Here is a 20,712-nt window from a genome sequence, read left to right on the forward strand (position 1 = left end):
CTGTGAGGGACTCAGGCTGGAGCAGTTGGTACCTGAAGGACTGTTCTCCCCATGGGTGACCCATGTTGGGGCACAGTGTGAGGAGCTGCCCCTGTGGGAGGCCCCATGATGGAGCAGTTTGTGAGGAACTGCAGCCCATGGGAAGGACCCACGCTCTAGAAGTTTGTGAGGGACGCTCTCCTGTGGGGAGAAATCCCACAGTGTAACAGTGGGAAGTGTGAGGAGGCCTCCCCCTGAGAAGAAGCAGCAGCAAAGTCCATCTGTAATGAATTGACCATAACCCCCATCCCCTGCACCACTGGCAGGGAGAGATAAGGACCCAGGAAGAAGGAGGGGTGGGGGGTGGTGTTTTAAGATTTGGTTTTATTTCTCATTTCCCTGTTTTGTTTTGATTGTTCATTAATAAATCAAACCATTTATCTCCAAGCTGAGTCTCTTTTGCCTGTGCTACTAATTGCTGAGTGATCTCCCTGTCCTTATCTAGAGCCTGTTGTTGTATTTCTCTCTCCCCTGTCCAGTCTAGAAGGGGAGGTGTGATAGAATGATTAGGTGGGCACCTGGCCCTCATAGCCAGGGCTAAAACCACCACAGCCCCATTGTACCACTCAGCACTGAATGTTTATTAAAATTACATAATTCTAGAATTGTTGAGGATGGAAAAACCCTTTAAGCTCATCGAGTCCAACTGTTCCTCCAGCACTGGCACGGCCACCAGTAACCTGCATCCCTCAGCCCCAGAGCTACACTGCTGTGTAATTCCACCAGAGATAGGGACTCCACCACTGTCCTGAGAAGCCTGTGGCACGCCTGGACACCATCTCAAATCCCTTCTCCTGAAATATAAATCTGCAACACAAACCCCCTCATCCACATGCTGTGGACAATAGCTGCAACAATGTAGGTGCAAAATAAGTCAGCCCTGCTAACTCCAGCCAGTCCTGACGTGGTTTGCCTGGTTCAGCTCAGGCATCTCTGGAGACTCCTAGCACTGAGTCCATCCCCTGCCAGCCATCTCCATTTCTGTAGGACAGGCTGTGTGCTCAGCACCTGGGTGCTCCAACCAAGCAGGCACACTGCATGGGCCTGCTCAGCATCCCTGATAGTACCGCACAATTGAGGGAGAACATCTATGCCACTCGGGCCACCCCTTATGCCATCCAAACTCCTGACAAACAGAGCACGTGACCTCAGGGCCACACAGGTCCTGAAGAAGCAACAGTCCTGGCTCTGCTCAGGGTGTTCAGCCACAGAGTTTCGGAAGCAGAAGGTATCTCCTAGCAGCCTCTCAGCTGCAAAGGGAGTAGCTACTTGTTGACAGAGTGGCCATCAGCACAGCACTCCACTCCTACAAGTGGAAAGAAAACACAGCAAAACAGAGCCAGGGAGAAAATTTCGGGTTTTCCAAATGCACATCCTCCCATGCACTGCTTTCTAGGAGAGCCAAGCTATCTGCCACTCTCTTCACACACAAGCAGTCATAAGTGTACATCTTAGCCCCTTGATTTCAAGAGGACAAAATGAAATAGTCTGATAGTGCTGCACAGGAGAAGGATGTTGGTTGTGAGGAGGTGGAACCTGCTACAATTTGGCAGAAGAAAGCCCCAGTGCTCTTCAGTACATGTTGCATTCTCAAAATAGTCAAAATCCCTGAGATTGCTGGGAGCAGGGAGCACCACAACTCAGATGGCTGCACTACGTGTGTCAGCAGCAGCTGCTGCCTCCCCTGACTACCGGAACTTTGTTAGGGCAGGGAGATAATAGGGTGACACCATCACTTGCAAGAGGGCATTAGGCCACGCTGATGCGGACAGAGAGAACTCCTGCAGCTGCCCTCATTGCCACCCTGCACCCACAGCAAAGCAACTGGATGAGGACTCAGACATCATCCTTCTTCCTCAAGTGCATTTTGCATCTCAGAATGTACCACTTGTGACAGGATAACATAACCCAAAGTGTGACAGCATACAGAGGTGAAAGACATGGGGGAAAAAAACACCTCAGAGAAAAAACAATCCAATGCAGGTGAAGTTATACTGACAAACAAGATCTCTATTCATCCACTCTTTAGCAGACAACCAGGAACACAAAGTCCCAGCCAGTCCCTGCTGTTTCCGGAGATGCTCCTTCCCCTGACTCCTGAGGTCCAAATGTCCCGTCTCAGCTTGGGACAGTCACACTCATTGCTGACAACAATCAGACCTTCCAACACAGACTAGAGCTGCTGAGGAAGGTTAGGATAAGCTATTCCCCTCCATTAGCTATGCAGGAAACACTTCCTCATGTAAAGAAAATGAAACAGAAGAAAAAGAAAAGAGCAAATAACTTATTTGTATCCTAGCGATAAGCAGTTTTAGTATCAAGAGTGGTGGTGAATGGAGTTAGATCCAATTGTTGGTCAGTCACTAGTGTGTTGCCCTGGGGTCAGTGTTGGAGCCTGTTCTGTTTAATATCTTTACCAATGATCTGGATAAGAGGACTGAGTGTACCCTTGAGTAAGTTTGCTGAAGACCCCAAGCAGGGAAGGAGCATAGACCAAATTGAGGACAGGAAGGCTCTTCAGAGGGTCCTCACCAGGCTGGAGCGATGGGCCGAGGGCATTGGGATGAGGTTCAGCAAGGCCAAAGGCCAGGTCCTGCACTTGGGCCACACCAATCCCAGTCAATGCTCCAGGCTGGGGAAGAGGGGCTGGAAAGCTGCCCAGAGGGAAAGGACTTGGCAAAGGTTGATCAACAGCAGCTGAATGTGAGCCAGCAATGTGCCAAGGTGGCCAAGAAGCATCCTGGCTTGTATCAGCACTGGTGTGGCAACAAGACCAGGGCAGCAATTGTCCCCCTGTGCTGTGCTCTGGTGAGGTTGCACCCTAAGTGCTGTGTTCATTGTTGGGCCCCTCACTGCCAGAGGGACACTGAGGGGCTGAAGCATGTCCAGAGCCAGGCAGCAGAGCTGGGGAAGGGGCTGGAGCACAAGTGTGATGGGGAGCAGCTGAGGGAGCTGGGGGTGTTCAGCCTGGAGAAGGCTGAGGGGAGACCTTCTTGCTCTCAGCAACTCCCTGGCGAGAGGTTGTAGTGAGTTGGGGGTTCGTCTCTTTTCCCAAATAACACATAATAGGATGAGAGGAAACGGCCTCAAGTTTCACCAGTGGAAGTTTAGATTGGAGCTGAGAGGGCTGTCAGCCCCTGTGCCAGGCTGCCCAGGGAGGTGGGGGAGTCCCCATCCCTGGAGCTATTGCAAAGCCATGGAGGTGAGGTGTTGAGGGCCATGGGTTAGTGGTGGACTGGGCAGTGTGAGGGGAGGGGTTGGACTAGATCTTTAAAAGTCTTTTGCAACCAAAATTACTCTATGGTCTATGACACATCCTTACACATCTCTGTGGAGTTGATGGGTAGGTACAGCACAACATCCCTGTCCTGGGCTAACATCTGGGAACAGTGACAGTTCCAAAGGGTGACACTGTAACCACTGTCCCTGTGAGACACAACCAGCCCCAGAGACGCCAACAAAGACTGTGAGCTCAGCTCAGGCAGGCACAGACAGAGCAGGACTTATCACATTACCCTTGCTCCCAAACAACAATAGGCTTTGCAGAATTTTGTTCAAAAATCCAAACCAACCTCTGGGCAAAAGCATGAAAGCAGTAATTTATGAAAAAAAGGGCTGCATTTGCCCACCAGTAGCCTCACCTGAGCATGGATGTGGCATTTTAAAAACTTAATCAAGGAAAATTAGTTTCTATGGCAACTAATGGTGTATTTAATAGATCAAGTGATGAGTGCTGTGTATAAGAATGCTGAAAATTATGCATAGCAGTGACACACCAAATGCTACACAGTCACATCACAGATAACAAGCAGACATGCAATGATGTGTTGGGGTGCTCAGAGCTTTCTGTGTAACTTGGAGCCAGGTCAAGTTTTGGGGAACAACAGTGTGCAAGAGTTGGTAATTCTCTTCCCTCTCAAGAATTACCGTAGCCCTACATTTTTCTCCCCAAAGGCCTCACTGATATTGATCAGACTGCAAAAAAATTTAAACAAAGTTTCAAAACAGTTTCCAGTTTGAGATGGCAACATGGCTCTGAATACATGAGCTTCCCTTTCTCCACCTGCCTGGAACTAACTGGAAGGAGAATTTTGTGGCACACGGTGGGAAGCCAGTAAGAGTAAATCTGAAGATGGATTTTCAAAGAGAGGCCCCTATAGAGCAGTGTCATTTCAACATGACTTGCAGCAGATCACAGAGAGGCACATGCAAGTCATCAGCCTGTTACAGAACTACATCAATTGATCGAAAAGTTAAAAGCGATGCTTGGAAAGACAAAAAAGCATAAACGTGCACTTTGGTAAAGCACACAGGAGCATCAACATGAAAGAGGGGAAAAAAAAAAGGAAAACAGTCATTCCTCCTCCCAGACTTCCCCCTGCAGCAGACATCCACCACTGGCAGCCTCAGATCCTGCAGGGTGTCCTGAGAAGTTCAAGCAGAATGTCCTGGCACCACAGCCTGTGCTTCCCACACCAGCCACACCACCTTTGTTTTAAAGGTATGAGAGTACTCATAGGAGAGAAGCCCCATAGCAGATGTTCTCTTTGCTTTTCCCAATCTGTGAAGGAAGGAGGAGAAAATATAAGTCCCACCTAGTTTGGGTCTGATTCTCCACTGCTCCACCACTCCTGCTACAGTCCCTGGTGTCCATAGGGGAAGAGTATAAAATAACACCAAAGCCCAATACACAGGTTCCCTAGAGCAAGCTGAAAGAACTCCCACACAGAAAAGCATGCTTGCTCCAAGGGTCTCAGCCCTACCTTTTTCCCCTGAAAGAGTTCTTAGATCTACAAGCACTCACCAGTAGGCATTAATGTGCATACAAAGACATACTTATGAGTAAATCTCTCCTAGATACTAAACTTGGCTATTCAGGACCCACCTTGCAAAAAGGAGGGCACACCCATAGCCTTCTAAGATAAGAGTATTTTCTCTCTTTTTATATCCCAAGGGAACTTTTAACATGGTAGAAAGAAAAAACAGATGGACACTGTGCTGGTAACAGCAGTCCTGCAGCACAGGATGCTGTAACAGAGCATCAGCAGTATCTTCTCCCCTTGGGGGAGGTCCATGAAATAGTGAGGACTGAGGAGAAAGGTGCTGGAGGCAGAGCAGAGCAACACAGAAAAACCTTTGGAGACTCGCTTAGCACAATCTTCACTCAGAAATTTACAGCACTTGTCTGGGGCTCACTCAAGCCACCTCTCTAAGCCACATCATCCTCCTCCTCTTAGGCTGAAAGGAAGGCAAAGACTAGACAAACATCAAAGTCTGATATCTTCTGCTCAACTTGGTCCTCCGCTAGTCTCAGCTTCTCAAGCTGACCACAGTGCTGGCATCTTCTCCAGTCCATTGCTATGTTTGGCATGTGCCCGCCTGCCACCTGGCTGAAACCCTAAGAGGATCCAGAGGAGGAAAGGTGACAGGAGATTTTCCCCTACTAACTGTTAGACACTCAGCTTTCAAACTAATAGCTATGGAGACCTACTGTGAGCTCAGAATCAGGAAAGAAGGTGATTGCAGCTAATTAGCCCCCCAAACAGGAAAAAAACTCTTTGTTGAGTGCATGATTTTAAAGAGACTTCAATTTTGTAGGTGTAATTAACTGTAGTTCCCAACCCATAGCTATTAAGGTGCTCAATTACCAAACCCAGCTTGCAAATCAGGAAGAGATCTTTCTGCTTCAGCATTTACACCCACTCTTAAATGCTGTTCCCAAAACTGAAGGTTTGCAGAAAGTGCTTTGTCAGTTTTACTTTGAGGACACTAAATAAAGCTTGTTCCTAACACTAGCCATACGCTTTGAATCATCTTCTTACTCGAGCACTGCTGCCTGGCTCCCACACCTCACTGAGCAGGAACAGAAGCAGACGCTCCATTAATGAACCAGCACAATGTTTGTGAAGACTGAAGTCCAAAATTCTCCTCCTGTCTGCATGCAGTGGGGACAGCAGATGTGTTTAGGGGTGGAACCTGGCAGCCTCTGTTTTGTTTAAGACCATCACCTGCAATGGCCAAAGCACTGACAATGCAAGAGACCAGCATGTGCAGACAGCATTTTGCTCTTGGCACCTTGCATAGGTCAACCGCTTTCCTGCTTGGCCTGGTGCTCACATCCTTGTCCCCTCTCCATGAGCCACTATAATACTCATGTGGCATATCTGTTCCATGATGCATCTAGCAGCCTTTTCTTCAGGCAAACACTCTGAATGATCCTGTATCCAGCTGCCACTGAAGTCTGAGGAGCAGCTTTCTTTCTTTTTAAAAAAAGAATAAAGCAGGTACCCACAATTAATTAATCCATGTGCCCTGCTAAAACCCCACAAAGACTTCAAACCAGCAACAACTCTGGTACTGTAGACTATGGATTTGAGTGGTCATTGTCACCTGGCAGTGGAACTTGGCTACTCACTGTTACCACTGTGGTGGGAGAAGTAGACACAATAGAGCCTCCAAGAACCAACATCACAAGCCCACCAACAGCTCTGGAGACAAGACCTTTTGCAAGGCAGGGGCCTGGGCACAGCAGTATCTGCAAGGACCATTTCACAGAATCCTGGAATGGTGGGGGTTGGAAGGGCCCTGGAGAGCTCATCCAGCCCAACGCCTTGCTAAAGCAGGTTGCCCTCAATCAAGGGGCAGAGGAACGTGTCCAGGTGAGTTTGGAAACCTCCCGAGAAGGAGCCTTCACACCCTCCCTAGGCAGCCTAGGCCACCTCAACACCAAACAAGCTTCTCTTCCTGTTCCAGTAGAACTTCTGTGTTCCAGCCTGTGCCTGTTGCCCCTTGTCCTGTCACTGGCCACCACACAAAAAAAAAAACTGGCCTCATCTTCTCATCCTTTAGGTATTTATCCGTCTTGATAAAGTTGCCTCTAATCCTTCTTTTCTCCAGGGTAAATAGCCCTAGGTCCCACAGCCTTTCCTCATAAGGAAGATGCTCCAGCATCTTGGTAGCCCTGAGCCTGACTCTCTCTAGAAGTTCCCTGTCCCTCTTGAACTGGGAAGCCCAGAACTGGACACAGGACTCCAGATGAGGCCTCACCAGGGCAGAGTAGAGGGGGAGCAGAACCTCCTCAACCTGCTGGCCACATTCTTCTTGATGCATCCCAGGATGCCATTGGCCTTCTTGGCCACGAGGACACATTGCTGGCTCATGGTTAGTTTATTATCAACCAGGACTCCCAGGTCTCTCTCCTGTAGCTGCTCTCCAGCAGGTCAGTCCCCAGCCTGTAATGGTGCATGAGGTTATTCCTTGCCAGGTGCAGGACTCTGCACTTGCCCTTGTTGAACCTCAGGAGGTTCCTCTCTGCCCAACTCTCAAGCCGGTCGAGATCCTGCTGAATGGCAGCACAGCCTCTGAGAAATCAGTCAGTCCTCTTAGTTTGGTGCCATCAGGGAATTTGCTGAGGGTACACTCTGTCCCCTCATCCAGGTCATTGATGAAGATTTTGAACAAGACTGGCCCCAGAACCCATCCCTGTGGAACTCCACTGGTGACAGGCCTCCAGCTGGACTTGGCACTATTGCTCATTACCCTCTCAGAAGGAGAGATGGTCTCATCAATTGACTCACATCACTTTCACCACTTTTTTTTCTCTTTAGTGATTGTGTTCTTTCTGCCCAGTCCTGACTCGGGGGAATACACTGAACATCTATGGGGGATACTAGAAACACCTCATGCAGGGTTGCTTACTTCTGACAGTGATTAGAACAAAAGGAGCTACTTCTTAGGCCAATAATTGAAAAGTTTTAGAAAGACATGCAAGTTGAACAGCATTCTTAGAATAAATACATAATTACATAGTGTATCAACTCGCTTCCCAGGGTCTGATAAATATCATTTTGAAAATAATTTCCATACAATTTGCAAATCAAATGCAATAACCTTCCATGCAAAAATCAGTAAAAAATGCAATATTGAAAAGACTAGCAATTACCATGACAAATGGATGTAAGTTGCAGAAAAAAGGGAAAAAAAAAATTCATCACTTCAGCAAAGAGAATAGGAAGCACCTTACCACATACACCCCCTTAAACCCATCTCACAATGCAGGCTGGCTGAACGTGAGAATAAAACAAAAATATATTACCAAGATTCATATACAAGGCTTAAAAATAAATGCAAATCATCCCAGTCACAACAGAAGCACACTGCAGACCTCCCTCCCACTAAAGAACCAGGACCATAAAGCAGAATGCATCCAACAAACAAAATAAATTCTTACACTATCTGCATTTAAAATATCCAGGAGTAAATAGTGGCAGGTAATAGTAGTTCTGACAGCTGGAACCAGCAAGCAGCAGCTGACTGGGTCTGCATCCACCCTGATCTACCTGCCAGACCCCAAACAGGGCTTTTTCCCCAATAGCCTCATTGACAAAAGGCAACAAGTCCAAAGAGGTGAGGGTCCCAGAGAGCTGCAGGTATAAGTTTAAATGTGGCAATGCATAAAAGTGATGGTGTCTTTGGCTTTTTGATTAAGTTTTTTTTTTAATTATTATTTTCTGGAGAGCTAAACTTGAATGGGAATTTAACAGGAAGGTCATAAAAAGGCTAATGTTCAAATGCAGCCCTGCCAAGCCTCTTGTATTTTGCTGCAGAATCATCTGACACTACCCTAACTATCCCCCTGCTCCCAGGTAATTAATCTGCAAAAAATATTGCAAGTCTCACAGAGCTGCAACATAAGAGCGAGTATGAGTGCTCAAGTCAAGGTGCCAACTGACAAAGAAAATCTATAAACAGGTAAAACAAAGAGAAAACAGTTCTGCATCCTGAATCATAGATAAGAAAACAGATTTTTATGAAAAAAGTGGTTGGTTTCTTAATAAGACATTTTGGTTGAACAGCTCTTTTTGATTCAGCAGCACCAATAAGCTTTGTTACTGCTGGAGATGGCACCTTTCAGGGCTTGTCCAAAGCATTTCCTGGTGGCTAACAGCCCTGCTCACTTTGAAGCTGCCTCAGGCCTCCAGGCAGGCAGGCTTGAGCAGGATTCTTTGACTTCAGCAGACTCACAGAGGCTGCTGCTGGTCAGCTTTGCTGCAGCAGATTGAGGGGATGGTTTGAGAAACAAGCAATCTAAAAGGAAGCTCATTGGAAGTGTCAGTCTAACTTTACCTTGGTCTTTTCCACGTGCACATCAATGTGCTTATTTACTTCCACTCAAACACATGGCTTGCCAAGCACTGCTGCATCCAGAGCCCACCTGCTTTGGATCCTTGAAGCTGTTAAATAAGCCTGGATAAGTAAAGTTTGGGAAGGCAGAATGAATCCAACATTACTAACAGGCACTGAGAGACATGGACTTGTTTCAGACAGGTGGCTGGAGAAAGCAGCCAGCCTGGGGCAGATCCCATTTTCCCCACGTTGAGTAGCACTTCATGCCATACCAAGTCCCCTAAAAAGCAGCAGGGTGTCCTCAAGGAAGCTGGTCCCTTCCTGCATCAGTGCTACATCAAAACAATATGGTCAATTTTTGCAAATGATCTCTCTGTCAACCCAGGGCCTTGTATCACTTGGCTCATCTAACGAGGAACCACCATCTTCCCTGACAATCTTGAATGAGCCCCCATCTCCCATGGCATGAGGACCATCAGAGCAAAGAGGACAATCAGCAATGGGAGAGAATACAATAAATACTTTTCATACCTTGTGAAGCACTGAATATTAAACTTTGTAACAACAGAATTGATTTTAAAACACACTGGTCTTATCTGGGCTGCTATTAATACAGACATATCAGTCTTTCTTCTACAGCTATTTTCTTCTTTCTCCTTCATCTGGGAAAGGCTACACAGAGATCACTTACAGTGTGGCTTTAATGTGTGAATGCAGCTGATAGAGTGCAACTATGTGCAATGAAAGAAGAGTTTTCTACTCTTTCCCTGGAACCAGCACAGGCTAAACTACAACTTCTTTATTTTTAAATCTTCTCCTTAAACTGAGAACAGCTATAGAACAAATGGCAGAGAACCAGCACTGCTCTCTTTCCTGCAGGAACATCGCTCATCTGCACTGATCACCAGTGAATGCCCTTCCTCAGACTCACTCACAACTCTCTGTACTCAGCTTGGGTAGTAACAGAGCAAGATGAGAGGACGCAGCAGAAAGCCAAGTAACAATGATAGAAGAGGGAACAGAGAGCAGGCTTGGTTCAAAGAGCAAAGGAATATACAGAAATGGAAAAGCAGAGCTGGGGGGAGAATAAACATTACACTTGCACAGGTCTTGATCTAAAATAATCTGTTGTCTGGTACCCTGGGCAAACAGGGGCGGTGACAGGGACACAGCTGTAGCACAGGCTGACAAGACTCATTGTCTTTAAAAAGGTGATGCTATAGAATAGAGTTACGTCTGGAAAAGGGCAGTTTCTCTCCATTTAACTTGGGCTGCAGTGCTGTGGTTCCAACAACATCCAGACCCAGGTGCAGAGTGAGATCCTCCCAAGCTCTCAGGTGTCCCATTCTCCAGATGTTCACTCTGGTGCATACTATCGACTTTCAGTTTTCCTTGTCTTTGTATTTGTTTTTTCTTTCTTTCTACCAACCTCTGTGGCTCTCTGATATTCATTTCAGGACCCCATGTTAAAGTACAATGTGTAGACTTGCTGATTTCAATATCACATTCTTAGTCAGTCATTCAGAATAAGAAATGAACTTTTCTGTTGTTGATATTTCTTCTGCACTGACCCAATAAAAACTCCTTTGGTGTTGGGGTGACAGCACTTTGGCCCAGGCTGCCCAGGATTTTCCTTCTCTGGAGATTTCCAAACCCACCTGGACATGTTCCTGTGTCCCCTCTCAAAGGGAATCTGCGTTAGCAGGGAAGTGGGCTGGATGAGCTCCGCAAGACCCTTCCAATCCCCATCCCTCTGATTCTACAAATATCAACCAACAGCCTGGACAAATGTTCATTCCCTGGATCCTTTTGCATTCAATCTCCACCACCCTGCAACAGTCTACTCTTTAGCAGAGATGAGACCAACCTGCTCAGGCTGAGAGGAAGAAGAGAGGAAAGCTGTGATGCCCGGTGGCATGTTGCCAGTGGGCACGGCGGGGGCTCACCTGTGGCCGAGGGTGGCCTGTGACCAGGCAGGTCAGCTCCAGCGTCTCTCCCTCGCGGATGGTGTAGACCCTCTCGGAGTAACGTTCCTCCTCAATGTTGCACGCCAGGCCCGAGTGCACGATCCGCACCGTGGGGGGGGCTGCAAGACCCAGAGAGAGAAACCAGGTGAGCACCATGACCCGCACCGTGGGGCCTGCTCGGGCCCAGCTCCACCGTGGTAGTCCAGGACCCCCTCATAGCCCAGGCTGGGGGCACTGGGGTTGGTGCTGAGCACTTCCACCCCAGAGAATACCCTTTTCGCTTACTCAGCACACTCATATTCAACGTCAGAGTAGATTGCCAAGGTATTTATTAATACCCAGCAATCCCCCAAACGAAATCTTCTAAACTCATTTGCATTCCGGTTATTTTTGTTTCAATTTCCAAATGAACTCTGCATTATTGTTCTTTTTTATTCTATATCTTTCTAAATGCATTATCACACTCATTATGCAAATGTGAAGCCTTAATTAAACCACTAAAATTAAAGCAGGAGAAACAGTGGGACTGATGCCACTTCCTTTTAAAGCCAATACCAAAATCTTGTTGCTGTTAGAGGGATCAGGATTTGGACCAGAGGTTAAGTTCAATCAGAACTCTTAGTTTAATTTTCTTGTGTATGCAACCTGAACTACAGGAAGTTCCTCTGCTTTACATGCTGTACATGTGGGAAGAGTGCAATGTTGTTGCTAATACCACACGTATAGATTGCAGCTCTGTTTCAGCAAGTCTCCAAAGCATGAGCCTGCCTCTACGGTTTTCTTTCATTTCTGAACTGCAAAATTCACAACCGTTAAAATTTTCAGAGAGTAGATCGATGGGATAAGAAAGTTGAGTTACAGCCCTTCTGCCAAATAAAGTAACATAAAACTAAACAGCAGAAGAGATAAAATGTAATCCTGGTGAGTTTTTTAAGACCCAGTATTTCACCCTCTCCACTCATCAGTGCGCTGCTCCTCATCAGTAAAAGTGGAGATGCCTTAAAGTCTGAACTGAAGTCTTAAATCACAACCAGCAAGCAGAACAATTAGAGCTGAGCCCAACAGGATTCAAAGCTGTCAAGTTTCCAGCCTTGTTTCCCACAGACAAGAGCCCTGTGGGACTGGGATAACATCCATGCATTCTCCTCAGGCCCCTGCAAAAGCTGCATCCCGTCCCCACAGCTGCAGTTCCATTTTCAGGGCTTTCTGCTGCACACCACACCCCTCTCACACCAGCCTTCTGGTTCTTTGATCAACTTGCAATTGCTCAGCTAACACCCACATCAAGTGCACATGGGATCTCTGGGGTGCATCGCTCTGGCCTCCCTGCAGACCCTCCATCACATACCATTACTGGCCCAATGGCTCTGACACAGACTGGTGTGCTGTCCACTCCTGCCCAATGCCTAGAATTGATACAACCTTGGTAATAACTCAAGTTTCTGACCCTCACTCTCTAGAGACTGAAGAAAACAAGACTCAATAAAGGACCCTGAATAGGACAGTGTCAGGTCAACTAAACAAACAGAAAGAGAATAATTATTTCAGGCTGTAATGACTAAGTCTGATATTCCCAGCTACCATGCATTGCACCCGTCCATCTCAGTCTACTATATTTAGATCATTTTTCAATGTGCTTGGCCTAGGTTAACCTCTTCAGCAGGCACTGGAGAAAGCTGTTGGCAGTAGAGGAGGCTCTGCAGAGCACCAGCGCAGGCAAAAGAGTTCCCAAAGGGAATGGATGCTTCCTGCATCACTAGTGTGCTCACCAGTCACAGAATCACAGAACCATTCTGACTGATCTAAGATCAGTCCAACACCTCCCTTCACTCTGCCCAGCCCACCACTAACCCATGGCCCTCAGCACCTCAGCTCCACGGCTTTGCAATAGCTCCAGCGATGGGGACTCCCCCACCTGCCTGGGCAGCCTGGCACAGGGGCTGACAACCCTCTCAGGGAAAAAGTTCTTCCTCAGCTCCAATCTAAACCTCCAAGTCTAACAGTACAAGGTGATGCAGGTCTGGAAGACCACCAGATCAGCAGAGACCAGAGCTTGGTGGAGTCACTCAAGATTAACCAAGTGGGAACAAGAGCAAAAAGCCCCTTCTCAGCACTCATAGCCATCAGATCAGGCAGGTGTGGCTTAGAAGCTCCAGTTGCAACAATGACAGCAGCTTCCTGCAAAGCCTCCAGCGAGCTCTGCTCCGTCTGCTACTGTGCACTGAGTATCAGACACATCAGCTCATACTCTCCACTTTCCTGTAGGCAGCCCACAGTTAGAAAAGATGAATACAGGTTAAAGATCGGTGCATCCGCGCTATTGGCAGTTTCGTGAGTCTGGCAAAAATTGCTCCCTAGCATCAGTTATTTCCAAGTACAACACAATGACTGAACACATCAACAGTGGTCATATTTTGTCAAACAAGTATACCCACCTGCCTCCCAACTGAGTAGTTACCTCAGCTTTGCTTTCCTACTGCTCAGGAGAAGTGTTTTGCAGCCCTAGCACCACCCCCATGAAACAAATCAAACTTACCCAATCCCCCTTCATACCACAGATCCAGGCTGTTTTTCCCATGGAGTTCACTGTCCCTCCCACAAGGACAGAGATGTCCTTTTTTAGGAGTCAGTCCCATGTGTCATACTGACTTCTGTTAACTCTTTACTAGTAGTATTATTATTGCTTCTAAGTAGAACACTAGCACTAATACTTGGTGCACTGCAGCTTTCCCTGTGATAGGAGAGCTGCTACTACCTTAAGGAGTTCAGTGTCCCAGGTCATGGAGGATCCTCCTTGCTCTGCCATGCACAGCCACTGTACAACAGGGCTCCATGTCACAACGGGGGCTTTTATTATCTCCCACAATACAAACAATAAAGTACTGAAATGCTAAAGTAGAGCCACAGAGCAGAATGGTAAAACAAGGTTCAGCATAGACCATGAGATTTCTGATAAAATGAGAAGAGTCAGCAATATTATGTCAATATCCTGCTGCCTTTTAAATCCATATTACATTAATAGCACATTTTGAAACATATTATATTCATACAACTTCAAATTACATCTGAACTGTCCTTCATTTAGCATCTATGCCCCTACTCTATATCCATTATGCTTGGAAAGGCTGTTGAGTGAAGAAAAAGCACTCCCCTGTGTATTATTTATGTCAAAAGAATACACTACTTTGAGATCAGATGAATAAAGGAAAATAAAAAATCATTCTTACTGCTTTAAGTTTTGGAGTTCAGAAGATGTTACACAATTATGAAACATCACCTCCTTCTCTACTGAGAGAATATTCATTACAGCTGCTTCTGAAATATGCCTCCAAGGATTTAATACCCCACAAGATACTACAGTAATGTATTCTTAGCATTTATTTGTGGCATTTTAGAAGAAATTGTCTTCTGATTACACATGGTATATAGGCATAGAAAAACCCACCACAGTGCTGCTCCCAGAAACACACATACGACACAAGGAAAGCCAAGCGTCAGGACAGAAGGAAAAGTCTTAATAACAAAGCCAAGAACAACTCTGCCTAACTTCTGCAGCAAAAAAGTTGTGTGGAGCTGTGGCCTGTTTTTAACACCTTCATCAATGATCTGTTGAGGGCACCCTTGAGTAAGTTTGCTGAAGATACCAAGCTGGGAAGGAGCATAGACCAGATTTGAGGGCAGGAAGGCTCTTCAGAGAGCCCTGACCAGGCTGGAGCAATGGGCCATGGGCAATGGGATGAGGTTCAAAAAGGCCAAGGGCCGGGTCCCACATTTGGGCAACAACAACCCCAAGCAATGCTCCAGGATGGGACAGAGGAGCTAGAAAGCTGCTTGGAGGAAAAGAGCCTGGGGGTATTAAACACCGGTGGCTGAACATGAGCCAGCAGTGTGCCCAAGTGGCCAAGAAGGCCGATGGCATCCCAGCCTGTTTCAAAAATAGTGGGACCAGCAGAACTAGAGCAGTGATTGTCCCCTTGTACTCAATGCTGAGGAGGCCACACCTTGAGTGCTGTGTTCAGTTCTGGGCCCCTCACTCCAAGAAGAACATTGAGGTGTTGGAGATTGTCCAGAGTGAGGCAACAAAGCTGGTGAAGGGTCTAGAGAACAGGTCTTATGAGGAGCAGCTGAAGGAGCTGGGGATGTTTAGCCTAGAGAAAAAGAGGCTGAGAGGACATATGATCACCCTCTACAACTTCCTGAAGGGGAGTTGTACTGCAGTGGGAGTCAATCTCTTCTCTCCAGTAATGAATGACAGAATGTGAGGAAGTGATTTTAAATTGCACCAGGGGAGCTTCAGATTGGACATTAGGAAGAACTGCCTAGGGAGGTGGTGGAGTCACCATCCCTAGAATTATTCAAAACACACACAGATGAAGTACTGAGGGATATAGTTTAGTTTAGTGTTGGGCTTGGCAGTATGACGTGAGTGGTTGGACTGTATGATCTTAAAGGTCTTTTCTACTCACAATGGTTCTATGATATTTCTTCTCATATGAAAAATGGTGCCAGCCTGACCTTTCACTATATCTTATTATACTTTAACGTTACACAGGTCCCCTCTACCAGCTGCTTCCTTCCAGCAATTGCAATCTATTTCCCACCTCTGTCTCTTACATACACATACACACCTACATGAGCCGTTTGATTTCAACTTGCAACAAGTTCCTTGGACAGCACAGACCTGAGAGAAAAAAAAAAAAAAGGCCTAAAAATGTCTGCAAAGGCAAAATTAGAAACATCCAAAGTTGAATATGTCTGCAGGTATCCAGACAACAAACAGGCAGAGGACAAACCAGACGCTGTGATGAACGCTTGCTAACTTTGAAGTGGAACACTCAGAATAAAGTTTCTTTTCTGAAGTAGTGCAGGAGTAAGTAGAAAAAAAAATATGGATTTTGTCCAAACCAAGCTGGTCACCCAAAAAAGCAAATAAACAAGTAACAGTTAGTATAATAGAGATGCTTCACAACTTACACTGCATTTGTGTAGCTGTGCTGGAAGTAAGAGACCTCAAGCAATTGGAGTGCTCCAGGCTGCCTTTCTGTTTAATGTGCTGCTAACTCTCTTGACCTCAAACACAACATTTACAATAATGGGTATTTTCTAGAAAAGCTCAACTGCTGTAATCTTGTTAATCAATGACCATTTCAGCTCTTACTAGGGGGAAAAAAAAGGTAGCCTGTGTCACTGTGATTGCAGTTTCCCAACTGCTTAAAACAGATGATGCACAAAATCTAAAAAGCATTTATTCTTGATTTCTAAGTTGAAGTCAGGAGTTTCTAGGGCATGAAGTATTTGTTTACAAATGACTTTGTGACATTGTGCAACTAAAAACAGATTGAAGAGTAAACGATTTTTGTATACGAGAGCTGGAACTTCCAGCATCCTCAGCTTCTCAGTCTCTCAGTGACAGCCTTTCTCCCCCTCCTCTGCCACACATACCCAGCCACCTCCATCTTTTAGTATGTATCGATTCAGCCTGGATCTACATGCCTGGACTTGCATGCATCAGACAAAGAACAACAAAGAAACTGCACCAAACCTTGCAAGAGTTTGCCCTCGTGTTTCATCAGCACAAAAAAGAGGCCCTGCCAGCTTCAGCCACCATCCAGCTCACTGCAGAGTATTGCCTGCTCAACAGATAAAAGTCATCACTTCATTTTTCTAAACCACTTTAATTAGGAAGTCCCTAAAACCAACAAGAATCTCAGTCCATATTCAATTCTGAAGAGTTATCATAAATCGTAGGATCATAGAATGGTAGGGGTTGGAAAGGACCTTTAGAGATCATCGAGTCCAATCCCCCTGCAGAAGCAGGTCCACCTAGATCAGGTCCTTTTCCTCACCCCTCTCTGAACTGGAGCATACCTACCATAACAGAAACAGATACCAACAGAGCCCCTATGTCATAGAACACAACTTCTTAATACCTGCCCAGCAGAAGAAACAATAAACAGCAGTTGTAGGAGGGGGGAAAAATAAATCTAGTCATTCCTGGAAACAGCATTATGGTTCTCCAAACTCAATAGATACTCTGCTGATAAGTTTTGTAGTGTTAAAATTAGGTCAGCCTGTGACAGTAGCATTGGGAAGCAGCAGTGTGATTTAATTAGCTCAGTGCCTTCTTACGTTAGTGCTATCAATCAAGGAGGCTTCCTGAGCTCCGGAAACACAGTTTAAGGCACAGAAATATGGGCAAATATCAAGCAACATGGCAAAAACCAGACCAAAGAGGAAAAGCAGTGGACTTTGTCCTTATCTTCCTCATCAGGTGGGTAAGGTCAGCTCAACACAGAGGAGGACATGATAGATGCTATCATGGGCATAAAGTCAAAATAGGAAGGAAATGTTTAGTACTGATACACAGGAACCTCTTAAACTACAGACCTCTCCCTGCTGTCACTTACCTGCTAAGGCTACTGAAGGTAACATATAGCCATAATGCTATTTAAAAAGTAAAATGGCAAAGAAAAAGAAATACTGAAGAGAATATATTTAAGAACCTTAATCAAGTATATCACTTCCAAAAAAATGCCACAACACCAGCGCTTCTCAGTGTCACTTTGCACAATAGGGACTGAACCACAAATGTCACAACTGGTTTCCAATGGTCCTTACCAGAACAAGCCCCTCATACAGTCCAGCACCACACAGCCTCCAGTTAAAGGCTACCTCTGTCACTTGGCCTTGTCTCAGATGGGACACAAAATGCAAGATGTTGAAGGCCCTTGAGATTCTGTGTGATTCTCCCTGTGTGTGTGATGCAATTAATAGCTTACATATTTATTTAATAAAAGCTAGTTGTATAACATTTCCCATTCCCCATCTTCCCCCAAAGAATGCTACATTTCAGAAACAGCCGGTCCAATAATAACATTTAGTGGACTGAACTTAATCTCTGGTTGGAAAAGGACATCACAAGTCCCACATTACTTGCAACAAAATACTCTAAACTTGGCATTGATGAGAATTACTACCATAGGGCAATGTGTTCATTGTGGCAATACCATTGAGATTCCTGGTCACTTCATTTGCAATTAGCAGAATTAAGAGCTGCTTTGACTATGGGAAAAATTAATTCTGAGAGCTGCAAACACATCTGCAACTACTTTAAATCTTCTTTTTCTAAAGAAAAAAAATATAGTATTTGCTCTTCATTATGCTGCAGAACTGCATGAAATTCACTGGGGGCTTCACTGTTACTAATTGGTTCTACATGGACAGGCTCAGATGCAGAGCAGCAGAGCAAAGCAGCAGAAGCACTAAGGAAAGGATACCCAGATACAGTGGGGCTGATGCCCCGTGGCCCAGAGGCTGAGCACTGCTCCCCACTACGGGTGCTGGGGAAGCCCAGGACTTCTGCCGGGGAAGGCAATCAGAAGAGAAGCATTTTACTCATGACAAATGCATTCTGTACTTCCCAGAAGAACCATTATGGGTCTCCTGTTTCACATCGATATCTCATTTTTAATTACATTTTAAGTAGTCCTGTAAGTTCCAGAAATCACGAAGATTTTGTCACTGCTCAGATTAAAGGAAATAATTACAGGACTTGAGTTCCGATATTGTTCAGAGTTTAATTCCATCACCGTTGTTTTCCAGCAAGGTCTTGACCAAATCTCTAAGTGGAACTTTTCACCAGCAAATAACTGTGGCCAGAGATAATTACCAATGGGAGGAACTGTCACAGAGGGTCTCCAGGCCTGGCAGCAGTCCCAAAGCAGATGGCTTCCACTTCCACCAGTTAGTACTGTCTCAGCCTCCAGTTAATTACAGGGACACAAATATAGAGCATCCTTTGCAAAAAGCTCTTTTAACGTGAGTTTTCTATTAAACTCAGAGAAGGGAATAGTTCCTAAAAGCACAGGAAGTTAGTTTCTACTGCTAACCATTCAACAGCTCACTACTTATTCTTTCTTACCATTAATTTGTCTTTAAACATTTATTCTTGTGTAGCAGTACAAAGCAAAGCTGACAAGCAAAGCTGCTCTCTTCATGGACGAACTGAAGAGACTCAAAAAACTCAGGGTACACCCGAAGCAAAATGACTCTTTAGTCTCTTCTCTGCTCAGCCTGCCAGGACAGTCAAGTGGGAAATCCCAGCTTTGAAAGACTTCTCTGCCATCCCAGCCACTCTGTATCTAAAACAGGCCCTCTCTCTCCCATATGTGGAATTAATTGATGTCAGTGCATTTTTAAGTATTTTTGTGGATCATCCTGGAATACCATAGACCATATGTCAAAGAAAACTCGTATTTCTTGTACCAAATCTGCCTCTTTCTAGATCAGTTGAGTCAGACCCCTCACTGCAATACCATCTCTGCTGCCGTTTCCACAGGAGCAAAGGGCAACAACGCGACTGCCGTTGCTGGGTCATGATCATGTGTGCCTGCCAAAGCAGAGAATCAAGAATAATTTCCTCCACACTCTTGCAGGAATTTATCTCCTGACTTCCCACTTGCTCTTTCCTTCACCCACTAAAAGGTCAGCTAATTCAATCCAAGCAGATAGACTGCTCTTCTCCATGCTGTAGCACTGCTTGAGAGCACACACTCTGCTAAGGTTTACAGCCAAGATACTGTCCCAAAAGAAATCAGAGGACAACATGGGTACCTCCAACCAGCACTGCACACAGGACATTCTCATAAACAAGTCTCTCTCTTGATCTTGGAAATAAAACTGAATTGTCTGGAGTATCAGACTGAGAAAATATCTCTCTGGTACAGGATGTCCAGAGGAAATTTTAGAGGAGTTTCTTCAGGTTTTTGTTTTGTGTTTAAACTAGGTCCTGGCTGCAGGTAAAAAGAATGTCACTGAGACACACTGCCTTGTAATTCTTTCTTCTGCTTGACACTGATAGAGTAGCAATTAAGTCTTAGACACTAGTCATGCTTTTCTATGCCACAGAAAGTTTGCATTCTATGCTTTCTCTACTAAAATAGCGGTCCCTGCAATTGGTTCTTCTAATTTTTTCTTACTCCAGCATGCTCAGAGAATGACATGATTTCTTGGTTAGTTCACAACATGCCAGGTTGATATGCCCATTGCACATAAATATGGCATCTCTCCAGGATTGCACTGATTTGGGGTGAATTGTAAAGACAAGCATAGAAGGAAACCTTCCCACGCTACATCTTCCTCCCTGAACTGCTCTTTAAGCAGTTTGCAACATACAGATTGCAGGCAGTGGGTTCAAAGAATCTTCTAAATGGGGAAAAGAAATTTTCTACAAATGGCAGGCCAAATTGCAAAACAGATGCTGCTGCTGTTTCAACAGTATTAACGTCTGTTTGTATACGTCTTATTTGGCTGTTCTGAGCATACAGTAATATGTTGAATTTCCCCCACCTAAAACAGTAGACACAAATTCAAATCAAACACATGAAAAATGGAAAAAAATCACCTCTTCAAAATGAATCCCGATTTTCTGACTATTACTCCCATTTTTGCACTTTGACAAAACACCTTTCAGAAACTGTTTTTAACGAAGAAATCTCTGGTAGCAGGGGTCATGAGAAGTAGCATGAAGGAGATGGGATTCAGTTCAGAAGAAACTACGCATCTATATAATGCCACTGAA

General features: G+C 45.4%; 1 protein-coding gene across 1 annotated transcript in view; it reads right to left on the reverse strand.

The window, feature by feature from the left end:
• MDGA2 (MAM domain containing glycosylphosphatidylinositol anchor 2) overlaps positions 1 to 20,712 on the reverse strand; it is a 397,712-nt gene that overhangs the window by 240,759 nt on the left and 136,241 nt on the right. Inside the window, exon 3 of the mRNA XM_061998833.1 lies at positions 11,112 to 11,251. Coding sequence (XP_061854817.1) covers positions 11,112 to 11,251 — 140 coding nt within the window. The remainder of the gene's footprint in view (positions 1 to 11,111; positions 11,252 to 20,712) is intronic.

This window comes from Colius striatus, chromosome 6, assembly GCF_028858725.1.
Source record: "Colius striatus isolate bColStr4 chromosome 6, bColStr4.1.hap1, whole genome shotgun sequence".
NCBI classification, from domain to species: Eukaryota; Metazoa; Chordata; class Aves; order Coliiformes; family Coliidae; genus Colius; species Colius striatus.